Genomic DNA, 23312 nt, shown 5'->3' on the forward strand with positions numbered 1-23312 from the left:
GTCCATATCCAGATTATGGACACATTTCCTATGGAAAGGGGAGAGTTAATGAACAAATGATTAAATTAATTATCATTTGTCAGAAATCTGAACTTTGGTATTTATTGCACCTCAGATGCTGCAGTTCTTAAGATTTTATTTCCAGAACTGGTTTAGTGCTAATATTTTTAAGGTTTGAAGTAGAATAGTGGGTGTAAATAAAATTCTAATTTTGAAAATTTCTGAATTGATGGTGTGATGGATAATAACAAAAGAAGTAACATTGAAGCAATTTTAACCCATAAAATAATTTACTGAAAAAGGAAATTGAAATAGATTGATTTGTTACAATAAATAAACGATTATTTAATAGTGAGAATAGCCAAAAAGAGAGGATTTTTTCTATTAGCCTAAGACACTTCGTGAAAATGAATTGTGTATGGAATCACATTTTTTTATCTCAATAAATCTATTATACAACACATATCTAATATGAGCATTTATTCAATAGACATTGTTTCTCTTCCAAGTATATTTGTAAAGAAGCTGGAAACAAAGAGTAACTTTAACATTAGTAATAGACCCCTCCCTGGAGAAATTAAGATAGAAAATATAAGTTGTCTTCAAATAGTACTTTATAGTTCGTTTGTGTGGGTTTGAACTGTTGAAATCTTTTCTTAGTATATAGTTGATCTTCTGCATATAAAGATAATTTAAAAAGATTCTTAATGAATAATGGGGTGGAAGAGGGAGTAGGAGGTGGGAAGGGAGTATGTGGGGAGAGTAGGTAAAGGGGGAAGAATCACTATATTCCTAAAGCTGTACGTATGAAATTTATATTTATTAAATAAAAGCTTTCTAAAAAAATGGTAATAGCAATCTTGAAATCTAAAGTACCATATAGAGAACATTTTCAATAATTATTTTAAAGCAGTATCTAGGTCTGTAACTTATGATTAACTATAATTAAATAATATATCTGTTGAGAAGGTACTGGTCTGTTATTGTATATTTTGGCCAAACAAATCAAGAAAATTAAGTATAAACATGCAAATGAACAAATATTTCCAAATAAAGCACCACAAGGTACAAGGTGTATGCTAGCTTGGCAGTCAGAAATGTCTCCCAGTGCTACAGTTGTGCTACTTGTAATTTATTAATAAATTCCCCTTTGTTTATAAGAACTGAACATTTAATATTATTGCATTTTAGAGAGAAAGTGAATATGAAATAATTGACCTACCCCAGCTTCTTTTTTTAAGAAATATAAAGAAACCTGGAATAATTAAATACTTTGATAAATTATCAGATTTAAATGATCATAATTATGTATGTAGATCAATGTTATGTTGAATTGTTACAATCAGAAAATAAAAAAACAATTCCAGGAAAACTTAAAACAGGAGACCGACAAATTACAGATCACTTGCCATTATGTTCTGAAAGCCAATATGTACTTGTATTTAAACAGATAAAAGAACAAATTATTCTGTAAAACAAAGCACATCAAATTGTTAATAATGTATTAGAGTTACATAAGAAAACATAGTGTTCTCCAGAAATTATGAAAAGCATAAGCTTAACCTTAGTCTTAAAGAATTAACTCTGAAATTTGTGATGAGAATGATTTGGTCAAGAATTTTCAAATATGAATAAATTGTAAGATTTTATGAGCTCTAAAGAATAAACATAAAATAGTAATATTTGGCATATTAATTTAGTTGTGGAACTCTTGTAGGAAATCAACAAATAGTGTCAGAATTACAGTTGGACAACCAGCAATGAAATATGAGATTATAAGTATGACAAATGCTGTTTCAGACCTTGTTGACCAAGATTTACTTGCACAACAAGAATTTGCCAAAACAGGAAACAGGTGTAATATATATATACAGTTCAAACCTTTTCTTTCTTCACCTTCCTTCCTTCTTCCAACAAGTAAAACAAACACTTCACTGTTCTGAGAACCAACGGTAAGTTATAATTCTCTTATTTTAAAATGAACATTTTATTATGCTAATATATAACTTTACAGTGGTACAATGATATATTTAGTAAATTTATGTGGATTTTCAAACCTCTATTGATAACTTTTATGGAGAGTAATTATCTTAATATCTTTTTAAGCTAAAAGGGCAACATATAAATAGCCACATTACATATAGCTATTACAGAAGTACTTAATCTCATTTACTTACTTAAAATTTTTGACTCTATTCTAAAATAAGTAATATAGTGAATTCTTGTGTTTATGCCTTTTGGAAATAATTAAAATAGAACTATCTTTAACAGAAAAATGAAAAAAAAATTGGTTTTACTTGTATGCTTTTTTTCTATCATCAATTTTTTTTAAAGATTTATTTATTTATTTGAAAGTCAGAGTTACATAGAGAGAGAGTGTGGTCTTCCATCCACGGTTCACTCCCCAGATGGCCGCAAAGGCCGGAGCTGTGACAATACAAAAGCAGGAGCCAGGAGCTTCTTCGGAGTCTCCCACATGGGTGCAGGGGCCCAATGACTTGGGCCATCCTCTACTGCTTTCCCAGGCCATAGCAGAGAGCTGGATGGGAAGTGGAGCAGCCGGGACTTGAACCGGCACCAATATAGGATGCTGGCACTGCAGGCAGCTGCTTTACCCACTAAGCCACAGCGCCAGCCCCTCTATCAGTAGCACATATGGCTATGTGTTAACACAGACATTATTTAAAAAGATTAGGAGTCATTACTAACAGTTTTTAATTGGCCAAAATAAAATTCCAGCACTCACTTTGACATGAAACATATTTTATTAAGAGCTCAGCATAAAATATAATTTAACTTATGGAATGCACTCAACTAAAAACATAAAATCTTTTAGATAAGCTCAGGTAGTTATATTTATGTAGATAATTTAAATATTAGATATTGTGCATATTTTATATAAAGAAGCAATTTCCACATAGAACTGTATATTTGTTGGAAAAAGAAGTGAGTATGGAGAATCAGATATTAGGAGACCAGAGAAATACCTAATGATGACATGAAAGTAACTTTCACTAGAGGGAAGATTTTACTTATAAAGAGTATTTTATTAATGCTTTTCTCCTCTGTGGCTAAATGCCAACTACTAGAGATGCTCAATTCTACTGCCAGAGAAAATCCAGTGTTACCTCTTCTAGTGGTTAAACTAAACCCTAGAATTCCTGCCTGCCTGCCTGCCTGCCTGTATGACTAACTCTCTGATGGTGGATCAAAAAAAAAAAAAAAAAAATTAAGTTGATAACAAGTTTACAGCCTGGGAGCTACTCTATAATAGCATGTTGTGATGAGAATTGCAGTCCCAGAATAAAATCAGATTTGCAACAGGCAGGGGTAAATTGGGAAGAAGAGTGTCAGAATTCTCACATAATGTAAATCATACACAGATAAGAAGTCCAGTGACATTGTATAGCACTTTTCAGATAAAGGAGAGGGAATTCATTCTAGGTGGAAAAAAGGTGCTTTTCAGGAATTGGAAAATAGCTAGTCTTATTCAGATATCTATATAGGCTTCCTACGTGATGAGGTCTAGCACTTTCGCAAACTAGTATGTTGGCATAGGCATCATTCTGTCTTATAGGTTCATGGTGAGATGAAAGAAAGTTACTAATATGAAGATTAAATATTACATTTTAAGTTAGAAAAGCTGCATCAAATATTTTTCTAATCTGTGACTAGTTCGTGCATGTCTCTATACCTATATCTTACACATCACACACATGTTAATACTTTTAATTACATCTTTGCAGGTCTAATTTAAAACATTTCTATTGCCCCTTAAAACAACAGTGACATCAAAGAGTCTGGATTTTTCTCTCTGTTCTACTTCTTGCAGGTTTACACTATTTTATTATTAAATTTTTGATCTAGTACTGTCCATCTGCAAATGTAAATATTGAATCACATCATCTAATACTTAGGTTTTTATGAGTTTGAAATGAAACTCATAAAACATGACACAGTGTCTAGTACAAAACACATGGTCAACACATTTATGGCATTATTATGTGTAACTCACCTAGGGCAAAGGGGTACAGCATTGAAAGGTTGTGTGTAACTTATTTCACTTACTTATAAATTTACTCCATCTACATCCAGCTTTTTAGGCAATGCTTAAAAAGAATCGACTTTTATTTTCCCCATTTATTTCGCCAGTTTCCCAACACCACATATTAAATAATCTTTTCTTTCTCTAATACTTTTTTAAAAGATTTATTTATTTATTTGCGAGGCAGAGTTACAGGGTGGGGGCGGGGAGAAAGAGAGAGGGGTCTTTCATTTGCTAATTCACTCTGCAAATGGCTGCAATGGCCAGAGCTGGGCCTGTTTAAAGCAGGGAGCCAAGAGCTTCTGCCAGGTTTCCCACTTGAGTGCAGGGGCCAAAGCACTTGGGCCATCTTCCACTACTTTCTCAAGCCATCAGCAGCAAGCTGGATCAGAAATGGAGCAGCCAAGACTTGAACCAGTGCGCCCATATGGGATGGCCAGAGCTGTGGAGTACCAGCCCCTCTCTAATACCTTTCAATTGAATCTTGTTTGGTCTATCACTTAAACTTTCTGTTTACCTCAATCAGTCCATTTGCCTGATCCTACAATATTATCAAATTATCAAAGCTTTGAACTCCTTTTTAATAGCTAAAATAGAAAGTTATCCCTATTAATTCTTGTCTTAAAAATTGGACCCATCAGAATATTTATTGAGATTGTAAATAATAGACTAATTAAAAATTCACCTTGATAACATTATTTTAATAAATACTACTTAAAAGCATTGAAAAAACTCAACTTATTCAAATATCCTATTTGTTCTTCACTGGAATTTTAAAGCTTGCTCCCAGCTGTTGTGGTCATTAGCAGAGTGAACTGGCAGATGGAAGCCCTCTCTCTGTATTTGTTCCCACCTTTCTCTATCTCTCTGCCTTTGAAATAAATAAAACTAAATGTATAAACATTTTCTAAAATAGCATAATCATAAAACTGCAGAGAATAATATCACATAAAAAATGAACTCATTCTCCTTTGTTTACTCTCTCTTTTGTTTTTTGCCTGCCTCACATTTTTTAGCTTTGTGGCAGAAAGGTAAGTGGTAAGCTATGCCTGTCCTCCAGTAGATTCATAATGGATGCATTCCCAGCTCTGACAGCACCCCAACTTCATCAATACCATTATGCAATAAAAGTTGGTCCAAGATAACTATTTGATGCTATTGTTCTGCTACATCAATTTGGAAAAAGACTGTATTGAGAGATGGAAACTGGATGGTAGCTGGAAGTAAAGCCTCTCTCTCAGTGCCTTCCTGAACATATCTGCAAAAATATATATCGGCAGCTCCAGAAGATTTCAAATTAGTACATGTTGCAAATCTTGAATCTCACTCAAACATAACCTAAGCTTCCAGTATCAAATATGAGAATGTGAACTAGTTGTCAATCTACTTAAGAAGCTATTGGAGACTGGGTAACCTGAGGACAGAATTTATTTTTTTTTTCACAGTATTCTGAGCTAGAAATCAGAAATCATGATACCAGCAATTTGTAGTACCTGTACTACAATTTGTAGTTCCTGGTTTACAAATAGTCTCATCCTACTTGTTGTTGTGTCCTCACTTCCTCACTTCACTTCTTTGTGCATATGTGGAGAGACATGAGGTGATAGAGATGACAGATACAGACATACACATAGAAATAGACATAGACAGATATGCAGATGGAGATTAAAACAGAGAGGAGAAGAGAGAGGGGAATATGTTCTGATGTCTCCTCTAAGAAGAACATTAATCCTATTGATTCAGAGCCCCATTCTTATGACTTCATTGAATTTTACTGCTTCTTTTGAGGCTCCATCTCCAAGTTTCACCACATTGAAGCTTAGGGAATCAACACGTGAATTGGGGGGAGGGAGACAGGAGTGGAGGGCAGAAATATTTAATTTATAAGAGAAGATTAATAATCTACCATGTGCTCTTTGATGTTCTGTCTTCACTATTTTTAAGTTTTTATTTATTTTCATTCTATTTGAAGGTGACATACACAGACACAGAAAGAGATCTTTCTTGTGCTGATTCTCTTCCCATATATCCACAAAACCAAAATCTGGGGTAGGCTAAATCCAGGAGACTGCAACTCAATCTAGGTCTATCATGTGGGTGGCAGCGACCTAAGTACATGAGCAAGAAGCTGGGTTAGAAGCAGAGCAGATGGAAACTGCTATAACCACTATATGGGTGTAGTTATCACAAGCAGCAACATAACTACTGAACCACAAGGTCCCTGACCTTGTAGTTTTTTAACTTAATTTTTTAAAATTTATTTTATTTCTTTGAAAGACAGAGTTACAGAGAGAAGTAGAGAGAAAGAGAGAGAGAGAGAGAAGTCTTCCATCGCTGGTTCACTCCTCAGATGGCCGCAATGGCCGGAGCTGCACCGATCCTGAGCCAGGAGCCAGGGGCTTCTTCTGGGTCTCCCACATGGGTTCAGGGGCCCAAAGACTTGTGTCATTTTCTACTTCTTTCCCAGGCCATAGCTGAGAGCTGGATCAGAAGAGGAGCAGCCAGGACTAGAACAGGCGTCCATATGGGATGCCGGTGCTTCAGGCCAGGGCTTTAACCCACTACACCACAGTGCCAGCCCCCCCTTAACTTAAATTTTAGCAAATATTTTTCTTGTTACTAAAGCACCATGAAATCATAGGAATTTTTACCTATAACACACCTCAATGGGATACAGTCTAGTCTATTTAAACATTTCCTCTCCCTATTATTGAACATATATTGATTTATAATATTTTATCCTCATAAATAATATGATGAAAAATTCATGCCTAAATCATTCCTAATGTTTTTATTATTTTCTCTATATCCTAAGAAATTGAATTAGTGAGGCAAAGAATGTGAACAGATCAATGTTAATAGAGGTAAGGTTAGTAACTCCTTAAAAGTGAGATGTCAAACTACTGCATTCTGTTTCAAGCTCCAGAGGAAGACTGGCTTTTTGGAATGGGAGACATGATTCTAACGATAAAGATTTGAAAGGGAATAACTGAGAACTTGGGCTGCATGGCAAAGTCAAGGAGAGTGGTGTGGAGGATTGAAAGAAAAGCACATCCATCTTAGATAATTTGCCATGGGTTCTAAGAATGGCTGTGAATGAGCCAGGGTACTGACAAGATGCAAATGGCACATGTTAATTTCTCACTTGAAGAGATGGCAGTAAGTGTATATTCATAAGGGTGTAGGCTGTGCTTAAGATAACCAACCAGGGCTTATGCAAATGTACCCCAATAATAGTAACAGTTGGGAGTTACTACTACTTCTGAGTAGATATGTGAAACCCATTCCCAGGAATTAAAGATAATAGCTATATAGCTAAGTTTGTGGGACCCAGGGGGCGGGGTGGGGAGGAAACACAGCAGAAGGTTCTTAGCTTTTATGGATGTCTTTCAGGGCTCCAGTCCAGTGTTTTTTGTTGTTGTTGTTGTTGTTGTTGTCCCTGTTGGAAGCATGCTTCCACAACTGAGTCCACTAGCACTCTTCAGGCGTCACATGACAGTTCCTTTGTTACATCTGGGATAACAGAGATTATGGCCCCTGCCCATGTTACTTGGAAGTTCATGTGCTAAGGATGTACTAATGCAAGTCTTCAGCGCCTGTGTTTTGTTTTCCCAGAAATGGCATTACTCCTGGGATTGCTGTTCGTGGCTGCTGTGCTGCATCCATCCTTCCCTGCAGATGGGAATCAGGTATGCAGGAGGCGAAAACTATTTATTAAAGCTTGCTGTGAGCAACAGAAAGCTACCAGATCAGTCTTTAACAAAAAGGTGTAGAGGATCTGGCACACCACAGAATCTTCACTGCCTGCTCAGGAAAGTTGACACAAGTTTAAAGCAGTGGTGAGCAATATTGTAGCCCTAAGTACAGGAGGGTAGTAAACTGAAAGTGTGATTTATCTGAATCAAGATGAATATACCTTTTAAATTTACATAAATTTTCAAAGACATTGCAAAAATGGAGAATTAAAAGAGCTAATAATAAATTTACTATTACTGACATGATGAAATTATAATATTTTGAGTATCTTAGTTAAATAAAATAAACTCTTAAGATTAATTTCAATTATCTACTTTTTAAAGTGTTCAGAAAAAAACAAACTTGTATGTGCTGTTTTAGCTATAGTTTTATTGGACATTACACATCTACAGTTTAGATGGTGAAATTCTTCATGTCCCAAGAAATTTTTCAAATTTATTCTCACAGAAACTAGAGTATATTTATATAATCTTACATTGGTATAATTTCTTGATGTACAGTGGCTTGTGAGAATATATCTGACTTTTAAATTAAAAATTTTCCTTGAATTTGTTGTTTATTTTATATTCTCACAGTACATTCATGTGCTCATTGGCCAAAGGCTCTTATTTTTTTTTTATTATTATTATTATTTGACAAGTAGAGTTATAGACAGTGTGAGAGAGAGACAGAGAGAAAGGTCCTCCTTCCGTTGGTTCATCCCCCCAAATGGCCACTGTGGCCAGCACTATGCCATCCAAAGCCAGGAGCCAGGTGCTTCCTCCTGGTCTTCCTTGCGGGTGCAGGGGCCCAAGCACCTGGGCCATCCTCCACTGCCCTCCCAGGGAGCTGGACTGGAAGAGGGGCAACCAGGACTAGAACCTGGTGCCCATATGGGATGCTGGTGCCGCAGGTGGAGGATTAACCAAGTGAGCCACGGTGCCGGCCCCCAAAGGCTCTTATTTTTAACATGCCTCCTTGCTTTAGTAATTTGAGATGCAGAATATGTCACCCTCTTCAATGTTGGGGTATAACACCAACACAGAGTGCTTTATCTCCTAGCCAGGAAGCCAGTGAATATGAAAAGCTTCAAATTTTGACATCTATTTTCAGACCGTTCTTTGGCTATAGGCCTGGAAGACTAATGCAGACTGGAGAATACTGACTCTTAATTAAAATCTCATTTGCCATTTATAAATATAGTCTTTGTGTTACAATAATTGAGGCAACAGTCTGAAGATTCTTTATTCACCACCTCAGTCTTCATTTAAGTAGTTTGTTGTTCTTACAATTTATTTCCTACAAAGATAACATTTTGTGACCCTTTACAAAACCTATCTCTCTTGAGTTTATTTACAAAATTATTACATGAGATGTCAGAGAGATTCAGAATCATTTTTTGTAAGTCTTGAGTATGAGGAAAAAAAATGTATGGAAACTCATTTGGAGTGGAGAGTTGGAGTATTTATCACAACATCTCATATAAAACTTTATCAGAGAGCCTCCTGATCTTATTTTCATAAACAAACTTCTAATTTCTCATGCCAATAATTCACACAACTCCAATCCATTCTCCAGACACCCACACACACACTCAAATACCAAAATCTAATTTAAAATATTATCAGTTACAGTTTTGTTAATAAAAAATACAAATAGGGGCCAGCGTTGTAGCCTATCAGGTAAAGCTACCGCCTGTAGTGCCGGCATCCAAGTGGGCATTGGTTTCAGTCCCGGCTGCTCCACTTCTGATCCAGCTCTCTGCTATGCACTAGGAAAGCAATAGAAGATGGCCCAAGTCCTCAGGTCCCCGAACCCACGTGGGAGACCTGGAAGAAGCTCCTGACTCCTGGCTTCGGATAGGTTCAGCTCTGGCCTTTGCTGCCATCTGGGGAGTGAAATAGTGGATAGAAGACCTCTATCTCTCTCTCTGCCTCTGCCTCTGCCTCTGCCTAGCTCTGCCTTTCAAATACATAAAAAAAACTTTTTAAAAAAGACAAAATAAACAGTTGTTCACAAATTGAATGACCATTCCCTGTTAATACTTTGCAAGTTTTTGAATATGATAGAAGAATACATACAAGTCTTCTACTGCAGTAGTGAATATCACAAATGTTCTTGGACTGAGCCTAAACATTATTTCTTTAAATTCCAGACACCACACCAGAGGGATGTTCTCTCTAAAGCCTAGAGTAAATCGGGTATCCACATCCTTAGTACTAACTTACTGTAGCCTACTTGAGTGTGAATATCTTAATGATTCCTGTCATGTAACTTTATCATTATGACATCATTATAACTTTTATTATTATAAGATATCATCATAAACCACAGAATTTATAATAATATTATAATAGCATATATCTAGAAGAATCAAATTAAGACCTCTTTTCAAACCAGAAATTGGCATTTGTATATTCAGAAGAGATTTCAATTTGTCATGCCTGAATTAAATCCCCATCTTCAAAGCTTCTCAGTCTACCTTTTTTCTATTTAAAAGTTGTAGCTTTGGCTCAGACTCACTGGTGATGCTAAGCAGCTAATATTGTCATGCACTAAACATATTTTCATAAATATTTATTTGAAAGTCAGAGCTACAGAGAGGGAGGGAGAGATAGAGATCTTCCTTCTGCTGGGTCACTCTCCAGACGACTGCACCGGCCAGGGCTGGCCAAGCCAAAGCCAGGAGCCAGTAGGTTTTTCCAGGTTTCCCACATGGGTAGCAGGGGCCCAAGCACTTGAATCATCTTCCACTGCCCTTTCTAGTCTATTGAGGGGGCAGGATTGAAAGTGGAACAGCCGGAACACAATCTGGTACCCATCTGGGATGCTGGCATTGCGGGTGGCAGCTTTACTCACTACACCACAACATCAACCCACTGAACATATTTTGAAAATGACCTTTGTTTTCTTGAACTAACTCATTCACTACTATATATGCTTTCGAATATAATAAAAATTAGTCTCACTTTATTTCTCTTTAGAATCAAGCTTCTGCTGCTTTGTCAACCAGCCTAATAGAAGTCCAACAGGAGATTGTAAATAAACACAATGATCTAAGGAAGTCAGTCAATCCACCAGCCAGCAACATGCTAAAGATGGTAAGAGGCAATAATATAAGGAAAATGGCTTGCACCAGCTATGGTAAGAACAGGCAGCTGGCGGTCAATATCTCATAACTCTGTGGTTTATGAAGCTCTGTCTCTATTTTGTTATTTCATTTAGCTAGAATGGTCTTAATTCTGCTTTATAATGGTTAAGTAACTTGTGAAATTTGTAGGCTTATTTAAATTGTGGAGAAAGAATTAAAACCGAATCTCTGGACATCCGGTAGAATTCATCCTGTTTTTGTGCTCATGATCCTAATCTGGATTTAAGAAGATACTTTCTCTTTAGGATCAATACCATTTAGGGTAAATAGTTGCCAACACTTCTGGGAATAGTGCCAAAGAGCATAGTCTCCCAAACACTTCACTCTGTTCTCTTCTTACCCTTTCAATTAACTTAATGTTTAATCGTTAAAAAAAGAAAAAGGCACATCAGTGAAATTTTTCTTTGAATATGACAAAAATCACAAGTGCCTGTACCTAACTTTAAAATGATGTGAATCAACTTATCTGATAATGATATTTATTATCTTTAGAGGTTTGAATCATTAATTGAATGTCTTTTTTTCTCTCTCTGTTTTAGAGATGGAACAGTGGAGCAGCAGCTAATGCCCAAAAGTGGGCAAACCAGTGCAAATATGAACACAGTGACAGAGAGGATCGAAAAATCAGTATGTAGATTAATAAACATTTTCTGAATAGATACATGAATAAAGTAATTACAGATGACATTATGGTTTGCATTAAGAAAATTTTGTAAATGTTACTTCTAATGCCTGTCTCAAGATAATTCTCTCAGCATAAAGGGTTAATCTGAGAACCACCACTTTGTATCTCTTGTTTTACATTTTTATAAAAACTGTCTCATACAGCACCACAGTTGTTCCTCTCAACCAGCTTATGAGTAAAGCAGGTGATTAATCACCTCTTTCTCTACTTCAAATATTAGAAAACCAACTGTGCAGAGGAAAATGAACAGTATTTAGTGTCTCATACAGGAAATTAAAAACTAGAATTTTTGACTTTTCACCCAGTACCTTTCATGGTATTAATTAGCTTACTATCACTTCGAAAGCTTTTTTTTTGTATTTATAAAAACTGTCGAATTTTATCAAATTGTCCCTGAATTCTACTGAAAAAATAACATTAGCATTTACATTGCTATTTTTTTAATGTTTTATAATCATAAGTCAAGTGCTTTGTGTGTTTTGGGTGCCTAGCATGCATACTATATTAGATTGAAAAAGAACCCATAAGACATGACCTATACATCAAAGAACATAAAGATGTAAGATAAAATACCATATGGATGAAATATTAGAGAGAATATTCATTCAATTACTAAAATGACATAAATAAATATAGCCCAACTGGAAACTAGCAAATAACGTACCTGTTTTAAAGATAGTCCTGCAGTTGTTATTTATATTTTGATATTATAGTTCTAATAAAATTATAGAGAATAACTGCATTAAATGAAAGATTGAAAAAAGTGGTCTTCAAAATTCTAGCCTACTGTTAAAAACTTAGCTCTTTTCTCTCCCTCTTAAAGAAGTTATCCAAAAGTAGTTTGTACTCTTTAAGCAACAAGCAAACATTACACTTAGAGCCTCATAAACATAAATATTAATTTCAGAGTTTGAAGAAAGTAAACAAGTTCATGGGCTACAAGACACTTTAATTCTCTGGGGAGAGTATGGCTTGTGATGTTCTGATTTGCTGATTACAGTTCACAAACTTAAAAAAAAAAATGTCCCTACTAATGTCATTTGATTCCTGCTAGGATCTCTTAAAAACTTATTATTAGATGTTTTTCAAAGCTCACCCAAACATTATTCAGATTTTTATATATGAAAATCTCTGCTGGGTAACAGTGAAAGCAACAGAGATTACAAGAGTTGGTCTCTGCCTTCAATAAGCTTAAAATAAAAAGCTGAGTGCACATGAGGCACACAAAGGTAGACTTTTATGTGTAGATAAATGACTCTAGGCAGAGCAGATATTTAAAAAAATGACTATTCCACCTGCTCAATGTTTGCATGTTGAGGCCAGACTCAAGGCTTTGGGCACATCTAGCCTCTGCTCAGTTTATAGCTAATAAGGATCCATGGCACCTTCCTTATGTATTAGTCAACAGTGAGCAACTATGGGTACTCTGAAGACCAGGAAATCAATGGCATGTGCATGTGTGCTTGTCTCTGTGAGTCTGTGTGTGTGTGTATTTGCCATTGCATGATTTAATATGTTGGATCTGCTCCTTTTTAGATATAAGCTGTGGTGAGAACCTTTTTATGTCAAGTGGCCCCACAAGTTGGTCACAAGCAGTCCAAACCTGGTATGATGAGCAACTTAATTTTGTCTATGGAGTAGGGCCAAAGACATCCAATGCAGTAGTTGGACATTATACTCAGGTAAGAGGAAAAATTGAATATTCGCTAACACAATTGTCCTGTAAGGAAAGTTTCTCTAAATTTTTACTCACTCCCATATTAATTTTGGGGACTATTTTAAGTGGATATAGTAGCCTGGGCATATTGTAAATATTTTAGTTGTGAACTGCCGTTTTTCAATAGCTTTCAGGCTCTTGGTAGAAAAATAGCCTCTGCATTTTTTTAACAGGCCGAATAGATAAAATACTTAATGTTTACAGAAATATAATACTTTCACAAATTTACAGTTTGGTTCAGTAATTTAACAAAAATATATTATATATAAGACATACAGAAACAAAGTACATCAGAAACATTCTTTTGAGTTTTGGGTTTCTTACTACTTATTTTTGATACTTCCTTCTCTAATGTACTCTCATGTTTTCACTTATCGGTGTGTAGGTTGTTTGGTACTCATCTTACAATGTTGGGTGTGGATATGCCTACTGTCCTAATGAATATTTAAAACACTTCATGGTCTGCCAGTATTGTCCTCCGTAAGTATGTGCTTTAGAATTTACTGCTAATAATTCCAAATGCAGTTTAATATTCTTAAATTATCATATAATAAAAAGATCAAAAATAAAATATTAAGAAAAAAGAGATAAGTCTTTAGAAAAGTCTTCTGAAGTTGATATACCTTCTACCAACTTCTTGGTTCCAAGTACAATATTCTGAAGTTCTCTGTCTATATGCCTAAAATGTATAATATGTTCCTTCTCAATGGCCACTCCCTATACTCAGAGGTACTTCAAAAGTACCTGTAGTACATGTAGTATCTATTTTTCCAGATGTATATTATAAATTTGTGGTCAGTTAACACACTAGAAGGTGAAAATTTGACATTAGGCCAGGGTAAAGGTGAAGTAGCAAATAGGAAATGACACATTTTAGTGATTCCAGCAATTTCTGTTCAAATGTTCCTATAGTTGTTTACCTAAAAGTGACATATTTTTATCATTGAGAAATGATTAAATAAGAGGTATCCAGGACTTTTCAAGAGATCCCTAATATATTCAAATAATCAATACTAGATAATAGTTTCAAGGCTTTGCCTCTCAGAATTTATTTTTTAGAAAGTTTCAATTATTTATATGAAAGGCAGAGTAACAGAAAGAGACATAGAGAAAGAGACAGAAAGAGAGGTCTTCCATCAGCAGGTTCACACCTTCAAATAGCCTCAACAGCCAGGAGCCAGGCACTGCACTCTGATCTCCCACAAGCACAAGCACTTGGGCCATGTACTGTGGCCTTCCCAGATGCAGGAAGATGGGTTGGAAGGAGTGCAGTCAGGACTTAGTTAGTGCTCTGATTTGGGAAGCCAGCTTCACAGGTGGCAGCTTAACCCACTGTGCCACAATACCAGCCCTGCTTTTCAGAATTTACCACCAAAAACATGGAGGGAAGCATCCATTGAGATTTTTATTTCTAGCCAGAAGCCTACTCTTTCTTTGAATATTATGTTTGAACTGTACATACACACACACACACACACACAAAATCCTGTAGTTATACTGAAGACAAATTTGCAATTTATCTGTTAATTTTATTTTCTTTTTAGTATTGGAAAATTTTTAGTACCAGAGACAGAAGTTTCCACCAATAAAACGTCCTCTATCATGATTTTGGAAACTGTAGATAATTCCAATGAAATAGGGTTCCAGTTTGTGAAGCTCAATCCTCAAAGTCATTTTTGAGTAAAATGTTTTTGATATTTAGTAGAGAGAATGAAAGGTCCTAGGAGAATGCATCCAAATGCCTGGTCAAGGGAATGGAACATGCAGTTAGGCATTCATAATGAAAGAGTGAATAATAATGGAAAGAAGGGAAGAGAAAACTTCCAGAGCACTTTCATACATGTCATGATTTTTCCATGTTGTCACATGGAATATCTATATTTTATACAGAAAGACTGAGCTTCAGTTACATTGCTCTGTCATCTTGCCTTCTAAGTGCAATTGAGACTGAATTTTTTTTGACAGGCAGAGTTAGACAGAGAGAGACAGAGAGAAAGGTCTTCCTTCCGTTGGTTCACCCCCTAAATGGCAGCCATGGCCAACATGCCGCACTGATCTGAAGCCAGGAGCCAGGTGCTTCCTCCTGATCTCCCATGTGGGTGCAGGGCCCTAGCACTTGGGCCATCCTCCACTGCACTTCTGGGCCACAGCAGAGAGCTGGACTGGAAGAGGAGCAACCGGGACAGAATCTGGCGCCCCAACTGGGACTAGAACCCCGGGGTACTGGCGCCCCAGGTGGAGGATTAGCCTAGTGAGCCACTGCGCCAGCAGAGACTGAATTTTTTATGTGTATTTTCAGATAATGACCTATAGGAATAATCATAATCAATTAAGTACAGACTAGTCTTTGTAGGATAAACACACTCTGGAAACTGGTGTTAATGGAATTTTTTTGTCTGTCTAACTAACAAAATTATTTTTGGTAAACATACAAATTCATTCACTTGCCAGTTCTTTACCTTTATAAGCAGTCCAAGTACAACCTCCTCCCCCAAAAATTTGCACACTAGAAAATCACCACCCCATCCAAGAGTCAAAAAAATACACTGAGGCTTTATATACTTTCATCGACACTATGGAAATGTGTACATTTTTCAATTTTAGCTGTAAAATTATAATTTATATAATTTTCTTATTGCATTCTTTTGCCCCTACCCCCACCCCAGGTTCTTCTCCTTTTTCTATCACCAGTACATTGTGATAAATGGTCTTAGCAATTTGACCAAATGTTTTGGAATATGAAGAGGCTGTTACTACAGTGGAAACAGACTCTGATAACTTTAAACTCTAGTTATATTATTTAAACTCTAGTTATATTATTTCCATTGCTCAAGTTCTGAGATTTTGGTCAAGGAAATAAGTGAATATGTAGATTATCTTCTTACTTTGTATTATCAATTGAATACACTTTGTTGGTTTTTCTGTTATTTTCAAAATCAAAAATTTTAAATGAATATTCATATATTTTTGGTGACTCAGGCTAACTTTGAAGCTAATCTAAACAGAAAAAAAATTTAAAGTTGACATTTTGCATTTCAAATTTCAGTGGGAATGATGTTAGCAGACAATATATACCTTATACAAAAGGAGAACCTTGTGGCAGTTGCCCTGATCACTGTGACAATGGACTATGCAGTAAGTCTGATGTGATTAATTTGCTGGATAATAAAATGTCATTTTTTTAGAATCCTCTTAATATAACCAACTTAAGCTATTCAAAAGCAAAAAAAAACCCTGTTTTTTAAAAAGATTTTATTTTTATTCATTTGAAAGACAAAGCTAGAGGGAGGGAGGGAGGGAGGGAGGAAGGGAGGGAGAGAGAGAGAGAGAGAAAGAGACAGAGAAAGGAATAGAGATATATTCTATCCACTGGTTCATTCCTTAAATGGCTACAATGGCTGGTTAGGGCTGGACCAGGTCAAAGCCAGGAGCTTGGAACTCTGTCTGGGTCTCCCACTGGGCTGCAGTGGTCCAAGAACTTATCCTAGTCTCCCAGGCAAGTTAGCAGGAAGCTGCATCAGAAGTGGAGCAACTGGGACATGAACCATACCCATTTGGGATGCCAGTGCTGAGGTAACAGCTGAACTCACTATGCTACAATGCTGGCCCTCACTTTGTACTTTTAAGTGAAGTTTTACACCGTTTAGTATCTATATATTATTTAAATTAAAAATACTGGTAATGTGCATAATCTAAGAAATATCTACTATCTGTGTATACTTGTTACTACATTAAGAACACTACATATTGGCATCTATGAAAACGTTTCTGTGAAAATAATTCATTGGGGTAAATGCAAAACCTCTTTTCATCAAAATAAATGTCATTATGCCAAAGGAGGCATTTTCCAAAGAGAAAAAACATAGAAACCTAAAAGTGGGAGACCATAGATGATGATTAAGTCCAGATGGGAACATAAAATATTGCAAGTTTTTATATGCCAAGGAGTTTACCATACTAATTCTTCATTTTCTTCATGGTGTTTTTAGAACCAGTAAGTTCAATTTAATAATCACTGCATTTGTGTTTGTTATTAATTTTATGTAAAAAAAAAAGAAATCCTGTTGTTGGCAACAAAATGGATGAAATCCTATTGTTGACACAAAATAGATGCAACTAGAAACCATTATACTTAGTGAAAGAAGCCTGTCCCAAAAATACATATACCATATGTTCTCCCTGGTCTGTGGTAACTAATGGAGTACATAAAAGGTAATCTATAGGAATGAAATTGACACTTAAATTCACTGATTGTTTTTAGCCCTTGAATCAACTGTTGAGGAACAGTGATTTTTTTTTCTTCATACTATTTTCTGGACTCTTTACTTAGTGTAGGATTAATCTTATTAGTATAAAGTTAACTGAAAGTAGATCATTGTAATAAGAATGGAAATAGGAGAGGGAGAAGGAGGAAGTGGGAGTGTGGGCAGCAGGGAGGGTAGGGTGGAAAGTATCACTATGTTCCTGAATCTGTATATAAGAATGCATGAAATCTGTATGCCTTAAATAAAATATAAAGAAAAATAAAGAACTAATCCCAAATCTTCTCAGACTATTCAAAACAATTGAAAAGGAGGGAATCCTCCCAAGCTCCTCCTACAAAGCGAGCATCACCTTAATTCTCAAACGAGAAAAAGGAACAACTAAGAAAGAGCACCATAGAACAATATCCTTGATGAACAGTGATGCAAAAATACTCAATACAATACTATCTAATCAAATCCAACAACACATTAGAAAGATCATTCACTTGTACTAAGTGAAATTTATCCCTGGTATGCAGGGATGGTTTAACATATGAAAATCAATAAAAATGATACATCACACTAATTGGAGGACATTGCATCTTAGCCAATGATTTTTTTACATTTCTTGAGATGATCCCATGGTTTTTGTTCTTTACTCTGTCACTGTGATGTATTACTTATTGATTTGTGAATGTTGAGTCATATTTGCCCCCCTGAGATAAATCTCACTTGATAAGGATGCATGATCTTTTTAATGCAGTGTTGGATTCTGTTTGCTAGTACTGCTTTAAGAATGCAGTGTTGGATTCTGTTTGCTAATACTGCTTGAAGAATGTTTGCATCTATGTTCATCAGAATATTTGTACATAGTTTTCTTTTCATGGTGTACCTTTGTTTGATTTTGGTATCAGAGTAATGGTGGCCTCATGAAAGGAAATGTGGCAGAGTTTCATCGTTTTTAATAGTTGTATAAAAATTTGAGAAGTTCTGGATTTACTTTCTCTTTAAATGTTTTATAGAATTTAGATATAAAGCCATTATGTACTGGATTTTTCTTTCTTTTTTCAATGAGACACTTTCACTTACTGCTTCAATCTTGCTTCTTTTATTGGTATGTTTGGATTTTCCATATTTTCTTTATTTAACTTTGGTAGGTAGATATAGGCAGGCATGTATTCTAGGAGACTGTTGATAAACACAGACTTAATAACAAATGGGTATCTTTACTGAAGTGCAAAATGAAAAGAAAGAGACAGATATGAGAGATAGGAAAAATATTATAGTTTTTGTTATCTGCACTTGTTTAAGGTTGATGAAAAGTATAGAGAAACAAATTCTGGTGATTCCCAATTTGTCCTTACAGTTATTTAGTATTTGGGAGTGCCATGGACTATGTGAATTGAATGGAGAGATTTGTGAAAATATCAACACATTGTGAAGTTTGTGCATGATAAGATGATTAATTAAATTTGGAATTTGCTGTCTTTGGCCACTAAGGGACATCTAAATAGAAATACTGGTGGCATTAGTTTAGAGCAATAGTGTCCAACAGAACTTTCTATAATAATGGAAATACGTAACATTTTCACTGCCATGTAAAGTAACCCATAGGGATGATGCTTATTAGCACTTGGGAGGCAACTAATGTCACTGTGACCTAAAATACTTAATTTTAATTAGTTTAACTTCAAGCTTAATCAATCCCATGTCTTGTGGCTACCACTTCAGGCAGTGCAGGTATGGTGAATTAATTTAAGTTAGTTTTACTCTGCTTTTTAAAAGATGTATTTATTCATTTGAAAGGCAGTGTGACAGAAAGAGAGGGAGATAGAGAGAGAGAGAGAATGCTTCCATCCACTAGTTCACTCCCCAAATGGCTACATTGGTAGTCTGAACTAGATCAAAGCCAGGAGCCAGGAACTCCTTCCATGTCTTCTGAGAGGGTGGTAGAGACCCAAGTACTTGGGTACATCATTCCCAGAAATATTAGCAAGGAGCTGGATCAGAAGTGGAGCCACTGTAACTCAAACAGGCACTCTGATATTGGATGACAGCATTACAACTGGAGGCTTACCCCACTGAGTACATTGCTATGTCCCAATCCTCTGTTTCTTGAGTGAAGAAAATCAGTAAATTCATCATGAAAACATGACTAATAACTCAAATTTAAAAGAAGCAATTGGGGCAAGTGTTATAGTATAGTGATTTAAATCAGTGCTTGCAACGCTGGTATCCCATAGGAAGGCCAGTTGCCAGCTAGACTGCTCCACTTCTAATCCAGCTCACTGCTAAAGCAGCTGGGAAAGCAGTAGAGGATGACCCAAGTGTTTGAGCCTCAGCCACTCACGTAGGACACCTGGATGGAGTTCCATTCTCCTGGCTTTGGCCTAGGCCATCCCTGGCCATTGGGCCATTTGAGAAGTGAGCAAATGGGATGGAGGATGTCTCTCTCTCTCTCTCGATCTCTCTCTAACTCTGCCTTTCAAATAAATAATTTTTAAAAAAAATAATGAATTATTCAAATTTTAACTTATGTGTTCCTCAATGAAATGGTCATCATAATGTAATGATGTACCATTGTTTGCTTAATTCTCTATTCCCTGTTTAAACATAATGTATTGTTCCTGTGGAGAAATGGTATAATCAAGTATTAATTTCTTTTTTTTCAGCCAATGGTTGTGAATATGAAAATATCTATAGTAACTGTGATGACCTGGAAAGAATGCTAAGTTGTGAACATCAATTGGTTAAGAACAACTGCAAGGCCAGCTGCTACTGTAAGGATAAAATTTATGGAAAGCCCCTCACAAACTAAAAGGAATATGGAGAGAAGCTACATCATCCACTTAGATTTGATGTATACTAGCAGGGAAGTTATAGGTGCATTAGCTCCAAATTTGATTCCAAAATGTAATAAATATTTTTCTTTTGAATATACTTCTTATTTTACAGAAATGGCTTTTAGAGAAAGGATTCAAAGTAATAAAATCTATGGTAACAACTTGAAATTTCTGTATATAAATTTGTGGTGTAAATTAAATTAAATCAAGTAGAAGCTTCTGAAAGTTGTATTGTTTTATAACTATGGTTATTAAGCTCCGGAGCTGAAATTGAAAATCATGTTCCTAGATTAAAATGTACAGTAAGAATGGAATGTATTAGCTTTGTCACATAAATGCTGGCCAACAGTCATCTTTCCTAGCACTGCTGTATAAATAAATACCTCCAAATAATCATTTACATATAATCCATTTTTTAAAGATGTACTTGAAAGTCAGAGTTAGACAGAGAGAGAGAGAGAAAGATCATCCATCCACTGGTTCACTCCCCAAATGACCGCAACAGCAGGGGCAGGGCCAGGCCAAAGATAGAAGCCAGGAGGTTTTTCCAGGTATCCCACATGTGTGCAGGGGTCCAAGAACTTGGACTGTTTTCTACTGCTTTTCCAGGTGCATTAGCAGAGAACTGGATCAGAAGTGGAGCAGCCAGAACTTAAACCAGCCCTATATGGGATGGAGGCATATCAGTTACCGGCTATGTGGCAGTGCCAGCCCCCACATATTTTATATTTAATGCTGTTTCATTCATTCACCCTTTGTCTCACTCATTCAGCTCAACCTACAATTAAGTTGAATGTGTCCTAAAGGAACCCAAACTTTAAGTTTGCCAAGATTAATGAAGACTTTTGATTCACTTTAAAATCATTATTTATTTATTTGGTAGGCAGAGTTGCAGAAAGAGAGAGGGAAAGACAGAGAAAGACAAATCTATTCACTGATTCACTCCCAAAATGGCTGTAATGACTGGGGCTTGGCTGGCCAAAGGCAGGAACCTAGAACTCCATCCAGGTTAACCACATGAGTGGCAGATTCCCAAACACCTGGTCCATCTTCTGCTGCTTCTCCCAAGCCACTAGCAGGGAGCGGGGTTGAATGAGGAACAGCCAGAACTGAAACCGGCACATGTTACATGTGGCGACTAAACCCAGCACCACAAAGCTAACTGCAATTTACACAAGTTTTCCAATAGAAAATGATCACACTTTATTTTTTATACCTCTTTTCCCTTAGAAAAATTTTCTTTTAGAAACATTTTTAAAAGAATTAAAAATAATCTCCATAAATACCCCCTCAAGAAGGCACAACTCAGTCTTCTTCATTTTGAGACTCGTTGAATTTAGTGACTCACTTCCAAGAACTAAAATGTGGAAGAAGCAAAAGAGTAACAATAAAGTTGAGGGTTGGCAAGTTCCATATGAACCAACAGATCCAAATTAACACCATCAGTGATTAGTTATGTGGATTCTGTTCTTCATCCTCTGTGACATTCTCGCTAAGAAAATCAAAATCTCTCTCTAATCAAATGAGCTAAAACATCAGACAAACCTAAACTGAGGCACAATCTACAGAATACCCCTGAAGTATTTGACAGTACTCCTCAAAACTAAAAATCATGAAAAATCAGGAAATTTTGAGAAATAGTCACAAACCAAGGGAGCATAAGGAGACATGAGAATTAAATGCAATGTGCTATCATGGATTGGATATTGGAAGAGAAAAAACCATTAATGGGAAAATTGGTACAATCCAGGTATAGAGTATTATTAACAGTGACTCTGATTTCTTAGTTTTGATCATTGTGCTAGGGAAATGTAAAATGGTAACAATACAGAAAGTGAATCTGAACGAGAAATACATGCAGATCTCTCCACTATGTTAGCAAATTTTCTGTAGACCTAAAATAAAAATAAATAAAAAATGCATTTAAAAAGAGCAAGATTTTTTTTCTTGCCACCCAGAAACTTCACATTTTTTCTCTAGATTATCTGATTATTGATCTTTCAGACTTCCCCTGACTAACTTTCACTTTTTCTGTGCAATTGTTAAACAGATGATTTTGTCATCTTTTCATAACCTTTCAAATAATACCAATAATTGCACTGTCAAATTTGAAACTTGCTTATCCAGTGTCTGACTTTACTGAAAATTTCAAAGATATACATAGTCTTGAGGGAAGGGAAAGCAGGAAGCTCCAAGGCTGCTACTGTAATTCGCAGATGCTATTTTTGCAGTATCTCTTAGTCTTTAATACATTTTCTAATTGGTTTCCATTCATAACTTTTCAATGGCATTCTTGAGTATTTAGAGAATTCACATATTCATACTCAAACCAAACTGAAAGAAACTGAATGAGTTTCTACTTTCCCCTCCAATCCCATTTCATTTTACTCTCCCTTACTATGATCCAGTACAATGACCCCATTAAATTCTGTGAAGCACCTCAAATCTTTTATATCTCAAGGCAGGTATGTTTGCTATTAGCTCCATTTGAAAGCATCCTTCTTATTACTTACTGCAGTAGCTAATGCAAAATAAACATTCTATCAAAGATATTTCTGTGAGAAGATAACTGAAGAATTTTTTCTTATTCTCTTGCAACTCCATGTATTTTCTTTCATAGTAATCATCACAGTGTGTATCACTGTTTCTTGAGCTTAAGAAATATTTGTTGAAGATAATATGGAGCTCATTCTGGTAGAAAAGAGAAAAGGAAAACTATTTTGACTGATACTAAGAAATCATATACATTATCAACTAAAATTGCTAGAGGATAAAACATGATAAGGATGGGCTTGGAGAAAGAAAGGTGGATTTAAACAACTTTTCAGATAAATCCTCTCTGAGAAAATGATATTGGGTCAGAAACACAATAGAAATGAGAGAACAACCAAT

At 35.7% G+C, this 23312-nt stretch overlaps 1 protein-coding gene across 2 annotated transcripts; it reads left to right on the top strand.

The window, feature by feature from the left end:
* The first annotated feature begins 1832 nt into the window (after nt 1-1832).
* Nucleotides 1833-20640, top strand: LOC100350165 (cysteine-rich secretory protein 3). Of its 2 annotated transcripts, XM_002714381.5 has the most exons (8): nt 1834-1952; nt 7661-7734; nt 10765-10881; nt 11471-11558; nt 13153-13298; nt 13719-13813; nt 16380-16468; nt 20250-20640. In XM_002714381.5, exons 2-8 carry the CDS (start codon nt 7663-7665, stop codon nt 20393-20395), a joined length of 753 nt encoding a protein of 250 aa, XP_002714427.1. In that variant the 5' UTR covers nt 1834-1952; nt 7661-7662; the 3' UTR covers nt 20396-20640. The 2 variants fall into 2 exon arrangements, with proteins under 2 accessions (XP_069930763.1, XP_002714427.1); XM_070074662.1 differs by lacking the exon at nt 10765-10881 and having other exon boundaries at nt 1833-1952.
* Nucleotides 20641-23312: the final 2672 nt, after the last annotated feature.

This window comes from Oryctolagus cuniculus, chromosome 5, assembly GCF_964237555.1.
Source record: "Oryctolagus cuniculus chromosome 5, mOryCun1.1, whole genome shotgun sequence".
NCBI lineage: Eukaryota > Metazoa > Chordata > Mammalia > Lagomorpha > Leporidae > Oryctolagus > Oryctolagus cuniculus.

Excerpts from the sequence above, each read along its gene's own strand:
- LOC100350165 (XM_002714381.5), top strand. The coding sequence starts at position 7,663 with ATGGCATTACTCCTGGGATTGCTGTTCGTGGCTGCTGTGCTGCATCCA. Across the intron at positions 11,559-13,152 it reads CAGAGAGGATCGAAAAATCA|ATATAAGCTGTGGTGAGAAC; the intron begins GTATGTAGATTA and ends GCTCCTTTTTAG. Across the intron at positions 16,469-20,249 it reads CTGTGACAATGGACTATGCA|CCAATGGTTGTGAATATGAA; the intron begins GTAAGTCTGATG and ends CTTTTTTTTCAG.